General features: G+C 38.3%; 1 protein-coding gene across 1 annotated transcript; it reads right to left on the bottom strand.

Annotated features, from left to right (window-relative positions):
• Positions 1 to 5,120: 5,120 nt before the first annotated feature.
• On the bottom strand, positions 5,121 to 11,048 carry LOC107613290 (uncharacterized). Its single transcript, XM_088497237.1, has 9 exons — positions 10,710 to 11,048; positions 9,293 to 9,698; positions 9,029 to 9,145; positions 8,461 to 8,654; positions 8,269 to 8,374; positions 8,027 to 8,174; positions 7,408 to 7,514; positions 6,020 to 6,186; positions 5,121 to 5,527 (listed from the first exon to the last, which is right to left on the bottom strand). The coding sequence occupies exons 2-9, from the start codon at positions 9,354 to 9,356 to the stop codon at positions 5,234 to 5,236; spliced, it is 1,197 nt and encodes a 398-aa protein (XP_088353363.1). The 5' UTR covers positions 9,357 to 9,698; positions 10,710 to 11,048; the 3' UTR covers positions 5,121 to 5,233.
• Between the last annotated feature and the right edge of the window lie 2,672 nt (positions 11,049 to 13,720).

Below are 13,720 nucleotides of genomic sequence, written 5' to 3'. Positions count from 1 at the left end.
TGAGTTATTTCTAGTTTAGTTGATTTAAGTGTCTGAGTTATTGCTGAAAGTTCTTGAAACCTGATTCCTGTTTAGTGGATTTAGGTTGATTTGGATTGCTAATTATTGTTTTTTAGTTTTCATGATTATGATTCCTGTTATTGCTGAAAGTTCCTAAAACTTGATTTCTGTTTAGTGAATTTAGGTTGATTTGGATTGCTGGTTTGTTTTCTAGTTTTCATTATTATGATTTCTGATTCCTTGTTTTTTAGATTTAATTATTATGGTTGATTCTTATTTGTGGGTTGTTGTTAGGCTTTTGCCGAACCCGAATGTATGTACTCAGGAGATGACGAATGTTATCAAGCTGATGTTCAACCAGCCTTGGCCCAACTACACGAAGATCCCCGCTGAGACCAGGCAATGCTAGTTAGAGAAATGGGCGATAATTACTTTCATTGTTTTTGTTTTAAACCATTTTAGCCAGTTTATATTCTCTATCTTGTTTACGTAAACTTAAAGCTTCTTTGTTGTAGTTGCACTTCATTTGGGATGCTGAGCTCGACCTTGCCATCTGGAAGATATTCGACTATAGGATGGGTCGGCGGTTCCAGCAGATGCTGGATGATGTTCATCATGGGCGGGACCAGCAGACGCGCTAGCTCCGATCGGAGGTAAAAAAGGGCATGTTAGCTCATTGGGAGACCAATGCAGGGTTCAGGCATCAGCGTCTCACTAACCGAGCTAATAGGGCATTGGCTAGGTCGTCGAAGTACACTGGCGGCTCGACGACCTTCATGAAGATGAAGGTCAGGCTGGTATGTAGTTCCTTTAATATTGTTAATAACTTCATTATGTTATCTGTTTTGCAATCATTATTAGGCATTCTAATAATTTTGTATGTCAATGCAACTGGTGTAGTCGAAGTCATTGGAACGCGAGGCCACATTGACGGAGACGTTCAAGTTCACTCACACGTTGAAGGAGAACAAAGCAAGATTTGTTGATCAGCGGTCTCAGGACCATTATGTGAGTAAACATACATCTGATTATCTTCTGCTACAAAATTATTAGAGATTAACTATATATCTGTCATACTAATCACAGCAACTTGTGTTAATTGCACAGGATTCCTACACATAGAGACTAAAGGCTACGACTCAGCAGTCTCAGCAAAATGGGGAGGATGCCGCTGATGGATTTTTGACCTCAGTCGTTGACTCTGATGTGGTTTGCCATGAGACCACCTCATCCCCGTACAAGAACCGTGTATACGGGCTGGGGTCATTCTTTACCAGTAGCCTCCGCACCTCGACGTTGAGTCCGCCGTCAGGCTCCGCCATCAGTCGAGCCATCCATCCCGAGGAAGGCATGGATTTGAGGCTCCAGGAGCAAGAGCTCCAGCGCAGCCTTCACCAGCAAGCTCAGGAGTTTAACGATTATCAGGAGAAGTATCAGGAGATCCTCACCCGCATGACGTCTACAAATGAGTTCAGGCTGGAGTTTAGGGAGTCGCTGGAGCAAATGCAGCGTATGGAGGCTCAGATGGAGGTGTACCAGGCCCAAATGCGCACCGCTGGCATCGACCCTGCTGGTGGCAGCACTGCGGTCCTGCTAAAGGTGGTAGCGGTAGCACTGGTGGCACACAAACATCGTCACCGCCTCCTGCACCGCCGACTCAGGGCCACGGGACTGACGACGACGATGTCAACTACCTGGATCTGTAGATATTAGGTTTTTGTTTTGTTGTTTCATACTATTTGGTGTACTTGACTTTTATTTAATTTGAACATTGTATTATTTATTTATTTTAAATAAAAGTTCTTCATTATTTATGATTTGTCCACTAATTGTGTGAAAAAAATTCAAATTCAAAATTAAAATTGACCATTTATTTCAAATTCTAAAAAAAATTGACATTACCGTCAGAATTATCATAGATATAATCCGACGGTAACATGGTGCAAAACATGTTTTGGCGCCAACATTACCATCGAAAAAATTTTCCAGTAACCAATTGGTTTCCTGAGTTGGTAATCCATCGCAAAATCCAACGGTAATTACCATAAGACGAAATAAATTCGACAATAAATATTTACCGGCGAGGTTTATACCATCTGATTATTTTTTATGGTAAATTCGACGGTAAATTGATTACTGTCAGTAAATTGATTAATGAGATTCTGCAATGAAAGCATCTATTTTAACACAAATTAATCATTTTGGGTAGACTCCGAAGCAACTATTCCTCAAGCCCCATGGGAAAAGGCGAATAGACAGAAAACTTCCTCCCCATCCCCTTAAATATTTCAGTCACCTTGTTTCACGAGATCTGCCAAAGTTCTTCACCTATCACTCAAATTGTTTTTTTTTTTTAATGATAAAATTCTCATTGCAAGAACTAATATTTGCACAGAAATCCTCTCTTTTTTGAATTTATACTTCATATTGCATCCTTTCGAGTTTTAATTTCGTGAAAATTTACTTTTGGCTATGGGTTCTCTTGGCTCCTATGTTTGGTATGAATTTGATCATGAAGGAGAAGGGATGTGGAAGAGAGAGTTGGGTATTCGAGCGAGGTTGTTTGAGAAGAGGCGGTGGTCGGTGAAGAGGGAGGAAGTGGTAGCGGTGGTGAGTGGGGCGGCAGAACCACAATCGAGGAGGTAGTTGTTGAGAGGGAAAAAGGGGTGAGAAAGGGAGAGGGTGAATAAGGAAAAGAGGAGGAAGAAAAAGAGGGTAGTGCGGTGGATAAAGAACATGGCTGAGAAGGTGAAGAAGAAAGCCAAGGACTGTTTTGTCCCCTCGCACACATAGACACTTAATGGCCACGTATGCGAGTTAACGTGCCAATTCATCATTATCTGTTAGCGAGTCATGCCGAAAACTAGTTTGGGAATTGTTTTGGCCAACAGAGAGAAACTACGAGAATCAATACGTGTATTAATTTTTTTTTTTTTTGGACTAAAATGTCCACTTTTAAAAATCTCCATGAATTGATTTGGGTCATTATTCTATATTTATTTTTCTCTCCACTAAATTTGCATAATGTTTATGTTTTTAGTTCTTACTCCATTTAAATCATAGTTGTCAGACGGTGATCGAACCGATCGGATTACTAGATCACTGAGTCTTTGGTTGTACTGGTGAGTCACTGATTGAACTGGTTGACCCAGTCTTATTTAAATAAAAATATAAAACAGTCCAAAACCTAAAATTAAAATTTGAAATTCATGTCTTCACTAACATTTTAACAACAATCAAGTCTCAATATATGCATAACAGATTAATTCCTCCACCTATAATAAACTCACGATATATGCATACCAGAATAGTTTTTCCAGATTCAACTACTTGCTTACAATAGCTCCATGCAGAATCAATTTTTCTTTTATTGTTTTTTTTTTTTTTTTTTGGGTTACAATTGTTGCATCAGGAGTTTATTCTTCTTCTGGGATGGTGTTTCTGATGAAGCCAACTTAAAAACAAGAAAAATTCAACACATAGCCTATCATCTAACCATAGTTACATTAGTGCATCACCTAATTAATTCACAGAGCCTATCATCTAACCACATATTCCAATCATCTAAACAGCAAGCATCAATCAGAAAAGATCAAAACTAGCAAAAAATTACAGAATAAAAAAAATCAGCAATCACAAAAGATCACAAAAAAGACAACAATCATTAAAGATCAATTAACCTAAACAGCAAGCATTAATCAACCTAAACAGTAACAATCACTAAAATGGCAACAATCAGAAAAAAAACCAACAATTACATAATAAAAAAAACAAAAATAAACCACTTCAACTACATTAAAACAGGATTAGCAGCAACAATCATCCAAAACATAAACAATAATAATTGAATAACTAAAAAAAATTAAAAAAACTCACCTTAGCCGCATGCAGAGGAAGAGAAGAGAGAGGCAAAGGGAGACAGAGAGGAGACAAGAGAAGAGTGCAAATAGTGAGCAGTGACGGCGACGAGTAGAGAGGGATGCTACAGTGAGTGATGGATAGCGAGGGTGACAAGTAGAGAGGGAGGCAGCAACGAGCAACGAGGCCGAACAACGAGACAACGCGGTGACACAGAGGCCAGCAAGAAGCGACAACAGAGAAGGTTGAGGCTTTAAGCGCTATCTCTGTCGTGTTTGAGTGCTAAGTGTGAGAGACTAGGTTAGGAGGGGCGAGCGACGCCGTGTTGAGGAAAGCTCTACCTCTACCGTGTGTTGAGTGCTGAGTGTGAGAGTTGGGTTGGAAAGGGGGCTTCAAATGCCATTAGGTAGCGTTTGTTTTGAAGTACTGAGACAGAGACTGAGAGACTGAGACTCAGTATCGTGTTTGTTGGTTCAGAGATTGGTACTAAAATTTCTGTCTCTGTCTCCAAAATTTCAGTATTTCAGTACCTCCAAAAAGTAGGGACACAGAGGACTAAAATTTTTAGAAATGGAGACTGAAACTTTAATAACATTTTATACCTAAAATACTCTCATTTCAATTAATTAATTCCAATTTTACCATTTGTGCAAATTAAATTAGAGTTTCATTCTTGTTTCAATTCCTGTCTCCCATTTTGCACAAAACAAAATACTGAGATTTATTTCAATCTCTGTCTCTTAGTCTCTGTCTCTCAGTCTCAGTCTTTCCGTCTCTGTCTCTCCACCAAACGCTACCTTAGGGTTTTTCTTTTAAAAGAAGAACCAGTCCGGGTTTCAAAAACCCGCCAGTTCACCGATTTTCAATAAAATTGGCTAGGTCAAACCGGTTTTCACCGATTCTTTTCCTTCTCCGATCCTATGTTCAACCCAGACCGATCTTGAGACTAATTCATTGGATTTCCAATCCGACCATCCGAGTCAATCCGATTTTTATAACTATGATTTAAATTATTTAATATTATACTTTTCAACTTTGTTTCATACAAAATTACAAATTATATAGTGCAGCCTTCTAATCCCGTTATTTCAACTTTTGCTACTCATAAAAAATATATAAACAGATGATATTCAAATTTGGAGCAGATTTTATTTTATTTACAAGGAAATAATTATTGTTTATTTGAAATTCAGCAAAATCTGTATACTTTTGGGTACCATCGCAATGTCTATGTAGACTTCGTTCTACTTTTATACCAGAAATGGTCCAAAATTCCAACACTTTTATAAGATGGTTAACCAAGTCAACTAATTTTGAGTATCAAAATCATGTTATATCCCATGCTAGAAGCTAAATTTGATTCAAAAAGGTGACATCAGTCCTCTTTTCCTCTGTGAATGTCAACTATATACCTATTTAAACTTTGGCCGAATGTGTGTGTGGAGAATGAATCAACCACATGCTTTCTAGCTTCTCTACCCATTCTTTCAGCCTCTTTGGGATCTTTTATGAATTTAGCCATTGCAGAAGAAAACTCTTCTGGTGTAGGATCACAAAGGAATCCTGTTACACCATTCTTCACACTCTCCAATGGTCCACCACTATTGCATGCAATAACAGGTTTGTATGCTGCCATCGCCTCCACCGGAACAATGCCAAAATGCTCATCCTGCATCAAAGTATATTACGTAAGACCAACTTTTCTTCATTCAACTTCATGAAAAAGAGTTCTTTGGTGCTCCTCAAAGTAAATAAGCTTTGATCCATACACTGATTGCCACATCAGTGAATACCTGTGGCTAGGTGGACAACCACAATTTTAAATAGCAGTTGTAGTCTTTCCACAACCACACCACCCTGCAATTGCAGTGTTACACATATTCACACTAGTTGACCGCACCTAACCACGACAGGCTGCAATGCAGCCGTATCAGGACTGGAACAGGCCCATCACAATTTTCAGCCCCCAGCAACTGGCACAATGTGCATTGCATCATAATCGACATAATAACTGCAATTGCAACAACCAGAACTGCAATTTAAAACCTTGGCAATAAGGGTGACATACATTCACTAATGTGGCAAATAATCTATAGATCAGAGGAAGAAAATTCTTTGGCTCAAGAACACCTAAATTTTTCTTTTACAACATTTCCCAAACCTTTGGAGTGTAAATGACACACAGGCATTCCGAGAGCAGGGCATTCCTTTCAGTGGTAGAGCAAGAGGTGATGAATCTTATTCTATTAGAGACACCTTCTCTTTCAGCTAAAGCCTTAAGCTGTTCTAAGTATTCCACATTCTCCTTCAACCGTATGTCAAAGCCACCTGGAACAATTTATGACAACTGATTTTGCATTCTCATTTTGCATCTAAATACATGCTCCAACATGAAATGCATGAAATAATTATGATATGGATGGTTCAGACTTAGGACTATTGTGCAATAATAGTAAAAAAAGTTTCTACTCGAAGCACCCTCTGAGCTATTTTCTTAGCATGGTCTACATTCGGAGTAAGAGCCTGAATCTCAGCCGCTCCTGGTCTACTAATATGTATTCTGAAACGACATATTTTATACTGCCATAACAATAACAACAATCTTATCCTACTAGGTAGGTTGGCTACATGGATGAAGTCATGAAGCACAGGGCTGCATATTTTTACCTAGCTGATATTTTTTTCTCTCGACTAAATACCTGGATTAGTAACTCAAGTTTGCGTTACATTATTGTTACACAAACATAAGAACAGAATCACAAGAAATGATTTAATTATACATTAACATGTAATAAATTAATTTTCACTAGATTTGCTTATTCCTCATATTTCCAGCTCAAGATTTGAATGAATCCACTTATTTGACTGTGATATTAGAAAAATAAATTTGTGCCATTCAATGCTAAAATACCAGGTCAAAATTATGAAATAAATTAAGTTTCATTTTTTTTTTTTGGCTGTCTATTCACTATCCAAGAGAAAAGTATATGACCTAACAGTGCATAACAATATGAAGCAACAAATCTTTAACAATACATCTTAATTTTTTCTCTCAAACAATATTTAAGAACTTACAATACCTACTACTAACCAACTCATTATAAATAGAAGGTAAACAATGGTGCCAGACAATATGTTGATGCCGTTTCTACATCAATTATGAAATGAATGAATTGATGAATAAATTGAAACCCAATGACATGCTACCTAATACAGGTGATCGAGAAAATTGTTGCCCCATAATTTACAAAACATGATATACCTCCAAACACCATTGTGCAGATTGCAGAACAATAGTCTCTTTACTCATAGAAACAAACTCAACACATAAACTAACCAGCATAGAGATAAAATAATTATAGAACCTCACAACACAGCAAAGATAGTTTTCTTAATAGTCATTTATATATTGCAGATACCAATATAGCACACTCCAGTATAAGGCATATAAACCACTAAATATAATCCCAAGGATAATGCATGTAAAATCAACCATAATATCTATGGATATATCATCAGGAATACAAAAGTCAAGCAAAAGATGCTCACCTGCAACAGTCAAAGAAGCTTCAGGCGAATGAAGCATAGCAAAAGCTAAAATTGCTAATTCTATGTTCTTTTTCCTTTCAAAGCGGTTAATGGAAAGAAAGTTCAGCCTGTAACAACATATACAACACAAAGCTAAGACTAATATATTATATAATATTATACAAATGGTTATATAGGTTTCATTATTTAAGTCGGGCAAAGATGATGATGCTGAGATGGATGACGGTCAGACACATGTGGACAAAATAAGGAATGAAAATACAAGAAAGAAAGTTGGAGTAGCGCTTATTGTAAAAAAGATGGTAAAATCTCTTCTCAAGTGGGTCGGACATGTGGGAAGAAGATCAGCAGAGCCAGTTAAGAGGGTGGATGAGATGGAAGATGGACAGGTGATAAATAGTAGAAGAAGGCCTAAAAAGAACATACATGAGGTGATCAAAGGAGATTTACGTGTCAACAGTCTCACTGTAGACATGATACATGATATGGCGTAATGGAGTCGTTTGATCCATGTAGCCGACCCTAACTAGTGGGATAAGGCTTTGTTGTTGTTATATAGGTTTCTAAACATTTCAACAATAAAAAAAAGCATCCATATATCTATAAACATGTAATTTACTTAAAGGAACTTGGTTCTTTGAACTGATCCACATTAACTGCTGGGTACAGAACAGCTGGTCGAATCCCTTTGGCATTGAGATGTATAAAAGTATTCGCAAAAGTAGAAGCAGTGAAGTTGCTGTTAACAAGTATCAAATCAGCCATTCCTGAAATTTGAAAATGTTTCATAAGATCCATGATTCGGTATATATGTGAGTAAAGAAGTTCAGAGAAACAGATCAAACAGGGACACAGGTCAACCAGTTGTTACTTCTTCTACATAGTCTATTGGTGTCCGATACAACTTCCGGAGGAAAGTGGTATGTTGAGCCAGCAACAAGTCGGGAAAATGACAATAGAATACAATCTACCAAGGAAACAAACAAATGAATCACTATTAATATGTCAAACCTCAAAGTTTGCGCACTATTCTTTCGACTTATTTGTTTCTACCTTTGCTGATCTTTTAAGTTTCAAGATGGGAATGACTACGGAGACCTGATCAGCAATTATAACATCAAACGAAGGCCACATAAAAAGCATACAGAAAGCAACAAATAGGCACCGGAGGAAAGCACACAATGCATGAAGACGGTAGAATACATGCCGGGGAAGAAAGGAACCATACACAGTAACTGGAAAGGTACCTGAAACAGCCACAAGCCAAAATCATATCTCAATAGCAACCACAACAACTCCGCCATGAAAGTATAAGTAAGTTTGAGACACATAAACAGCCAGGAGCAACTCTTAGAAATAGTTCATCATAAACATGTAAAATTGTAAATTAATGATCAATATGTATGAGAATGTACCATTAAAAATACTGTTATATAGATTGAAACTGCTTTATGCATCACTTCAAGCAGGAACGTTTGGTTAGAAATAATTTAGATACTTTGAAGGATAATGCAGTAAACCAGGACTAGGTAAGAAGTTCCCAATCCCATGTTTGTTTGAGAGAGAGAGAGAGAGAGAGAGAGAGAGAGAGAGAGAGAGAGAGAGAGAGAGAGAGAGTCACCAGAAATAGTTTCCTCAAAGCATCGATTTTTATCATGGTGTGCAGTAAAAATATGAACTTTATGGCCATGGGATGCAAGCTCAACAGCTGCATCCACAATCAATCTTTCAGCTCCACCTACCAAAATACAATTATAGAAGAATCGAAATCCAATCAACTACAAGTATTGACCATAAAACCAAAACAAATATAAGGAACTTAAGCAATGAAATTGTTGATCATAAATAGAATCATTAGGGTTTGGAGGATAATGGGGCTAAATACCTATGCCGAGATCAGGGTGAATAATAGCGATGTTGAGCTTTGAAGTTGCTTTACCCTTTGCCATGGTGGTGAATTAGATCAGAACTTTGCGATAAGAGGAACAAAATCCAGCAATGGTTGGGATTTCTGGCAAACAGAGAACGAAAGGGTTGTTTCGCCGTTAAAGTGTTGCTGGACCAGCAGCTGGAGGAGGAGAAAGGTGCGTCGGAGACTCCGAAGTGCTCAAACGCGGTGGTGGAGAAGGGAAGGCGACTATGATCAGTGTTGAACGAAGCCAATTGGTGGAAAGAGTACTTTTGGTTTTACAATTTTATACCTCAAAATAAAATCCAAATTAAGTCCCAAAGTGGATCCGTGTATCAAAAATTCAAAATCGTCCTCGAGACTCCAATTTCACTATACGTCTCTGAAATTGGCGAAAGTGCACTACATTAGTCCCTAACCCATTTTCCGCATAGTCATCAGAACCGAACCAGTAATCGACCCGGTCATACGACTGGGTCACCAAGTCACTGATTCGACCGATGGGTCACCAGTTAACTCGGTCACAATTAAATATAAATATAAAATTACAAAAAATAAGCTTAAAATTAAAAATTCAAAAGCATGCCTCACAAACACATTAATAACAAACAAGTATCAATTCTTAAATATAATAATGATGCAAAAATAAAAAATAAACTAGTCACTAGTACAAAATACTTTCTCAATTTAAATGAAGAGAGCAAAACATAACACAATAAGCAAATCAAGTCCAAGGAGTGATCCCAACATCGCGATCTATATCTTCAAGGGACAAATTTGGAGCTTGACCAACATTGCCTTCATTTTGATTTGCATCTATATCTTCCATAGCATTGTTACTTGGTCCATCAATAAATTAATAATTAACAAACTAATTAACTAAATTCAACTAATTATACCAAATCAATACTGCCTATGTAAGAATCAAATCAATCAAGCCAATGAGTAATAACTCAAATGGCATAGTCTCCCCCATACTCAATTAAGAGGTTGCGGGTTCGAGTCTCCTATCTTTGGAAAAAAAAAAAAAGAATCAAATCAATCAATACTAAGAATCAAATCTATTCTTACAGCAACAAATTCATCTCATTGATAATTTTCAACAACGAATTCAACTATGATCATTTTCAGCAACAAAAAATTTAGCCAAGTGATTAGTTCAGCAAGACAGCAACAAATTCAACTCACTGATGATTTTCATCAACCAAAAACCTAGCTCAGTGATATTTTGAACAAGAAATTCAACTTACAACAACAAATTCAGCAACAAATTCAACTTAAGATCAGCAACAAGGCAAATTAATTGATTAGCAATTCGGCAACATCTCAAAATACAGGGAGAAGTGAAATCTGGAAAAGAGAGAACAGAGGAAGCGATGATGCAGGGACTCACCAACGTCCCACGGTCCACGGCGACGGCGAGGACCCGAAACCAGAAGACGATGAGCGACGCCGACCCCACGGAAGGCAACGAAGCAAGCGACAACCCCTACGAGTTGCTTCTGCCGCCGGCAACGAGGAGCCCAGGGACGAAACTCGAGTGAGACGACGAGGAAGGCTGCGAGACGAACGAGGAGACGCCGACGAGTGCGACTGAGACGAGACGCCGGCGAGTATGACTGAGAGAAACTCTAGTGGGCTGGGCAGTAAAAGAGAAGAGAGTTTGATTATGAGGATTGAGGGAGAGACGTTCTCGAATCTCGAGTCTGAGGGTGAGATGAGGGAGAAGAGAGAGGGTTTTGGTTTGAAACGGCGTCGTCAAAAAATTAAAAACATGGCCCGGTCCGGATTGTATAAACCGGCAGGGTCACCGGTTCTTCTCAAAACCCGACGGGTTGACCTGTGTGTCTCTGGGTCTCATGTGAAAATAGTCTGACAAATGGGTCGACCGATTAGGTAATTAGGTAAGCAGATATTTTTTTTTGGCCGAACCAGACGGATCGAGTCGAGTTTGATAACAAGAGTCGATAAACACAAGATAAATATACTTAAGAAGGATGAATTTAGTATCAGTGACAAATTAAAAGCTTAGTGAAATATAAATAGAAACTTAAATTACAAAAATATAAGCTTGCGAATAAAGGCAACATACTTCTATTTTCTGTGGATTTATAAACGAATTTTAAGCATTTAAATCATGTACTTAATATTTTTTGTATTATTTGTTTAAAATAAATGAAATCTTAAAAGCAAGTAATTCCATACTATAAATTTTTCATGAGTTTGAACAAGTTTCCAAACACTTATAAGTAGTCAACTTTCTATTCCACTTTAGAAATATAAAGAGTTTAAGGATTAAGAAAATGTGCAAATACAATAAGGGTGGCAAGCGGGCTAGCCTGCCACTGCACCATCCCACTTATTGAGGCGGTCTAAATTTCTATCTCGTCCTACTTAATGGCGGATTAGTAGCTTAGCAGGTTAAACCTGCCAATTTTCTTTTTTTTCGAAAAAATTATTAAATTATTAAATATTTAAAAAATGATTTTACAAATATTTTAATAAATTTATAATTTCTAAAGACATAAAAGTCTTTATAATTCTAAATATCTAATAAACATAATCATCAACCAAGTTTTTGAAACAAAATAAAACTTGTAACACCCTACCATACAGAGTCTTATGCTTAAGTCATAATTCAAAGATGGCAAGGTATTACGACCTCTAAAACCAAAATTTAGTACGTATAGTAGTATGAATAATTGATTATAACTAGGAGCCTTTGTAGAAAAAAGGGTAAACAAAAACCGTAACCCGAAACCGCAACACTCCGATCAATAACGTAACGAACAGGATAAGCTAACGCGAGATCATATATATACAAAGGAGTGTCAAAAACAGGAATATCAAGACTCAAAATCCGGCTGCGAAGATAACCGGTCCGAGCATAGCAATATATACATATAATAAAATAAGGAAAACCTCAAAGGAAACCCAAAGGGACAAAATCTATTCTCCAAAATCCCCTCTAGAAGGAGTCATCACAGTTTGTATTATTTAATGGAGATAAAAGTATCTAAACAAGATATATAAACCAAGACGGAGTCCCAAGAACAAAGGATCTTCGCTAATCCAGAAGTCCCCAGCATGCCTTAACGAGAAGCCTCGCGTCCTGCATCTGAAAACCACAAAATCCGCATGGGTGAGAACCATAGGTCCCCAGCACGGTAACAGCTTCCACATATATAATACATAATAATAGAGGAAAGCCGAAGGCAATCCTAGAACTTCCTCCAGATAATATCAAAGCTTATAAACAAACTAAACCATAAGTGGCAACTGACTAAAGATCCTTCAGTCTAACTAATACTTCCCTTTCCAATTCCTTCAGACCTCCCAACCACCAGCAGGAGTATAATATAGCAAACACAGTTATATCAGACAGGAGATTTACAAATAGGAACAGATAAGGCATTTAGACAATTAGCAAGTAATATGCAGTCAAATAAGCAATCTCAAACAATTCATGTAGTATGCTTATGATGCATGCCTGTCCCTAGTGGCTGATGATATCATCTGTCGGTTATAGAGCCAACCCGACAAGTCCTGGTAGCTAACCATTGGACTGTCCCTCTGTCGCGCATCTCCAACTCGAGTTATACTCATCATAAACTTGATCATAATCATGATCCATATCCATCACCCTCACTGGTGAATATTTACGGGGGCGAGCTCATCCGGGCCTTTCACAGTGCCCGGCCACACTTACGACATAGGGTCAAAAGAGCTTCGGGTCTCAACCTGGAGCACGTGGTGGCTAGCCACTGCTTCCTCCCAGGAAAACCCTCATCTCCGATGGTGAAAGTGCAAACATTCACAATTCATTCAACAGCATATATGCATTTATACTTAGCCCTAATCATGGCTCCACCGTAACACGGCAATAATCTAGCCATCCGGCTCACGGTTAAATCCATAACCAGCCAATTCATTAACAATTACGGCCCTTCGGCCCATGGCACAACAAGCACTTCCACCGCCATCCTCTGCATCTCACATAATCATCTTTGATCCTCAATGATCATTCATTTTTCCCCTTGCTTCACTCGCAAGTTACCACATTCACTAGCCCTTTTTCTCATACTAGGCATATCATAATAATTCAAGACATAAGTGGTGAGATCGGAGACTTAGAAGTATGAAATTTGGCTTTTAAAACTCAAAAATCAACTTTGGGATGAAAACAGGGCCACGCGTACGCGCACTCCACGCGCACGCGTGGATGGCCACAAAACTCATCGACGCGCAAGCGTCATTCGCGCGGACGCGCGGATTGAAAATTAGCCAAACGACGCGCAAGCGTCAGCCACGCGTACGCGTGGGTGCTCTTGCGCCCCAGGCACAAAACTGGCACAACTCTGGCACAACTCTCTGGAAAATGGCTGGGCATTTGGTGCAGCGCAC

The sequence above is a fragment of the Arachis ipaensis genome, chromosome B8 (assembly GCF_059453495.1).
Source record: "Arachis ipaensis isolate K30076 ecotype BB chromosome B8, ASM5945349v1, whole genome shotgun sequence".
NCBI lineage: Eukaryota > Viridiplantae > Streptophyta > Magnoliopsida > Fabales > Fabaceae > Arachis > Arachis ipaensis.
Note: the sequence above shows the minus strand (reverse complement) of the source record. Positions and strands in the feature narration are given on the sequence as shown.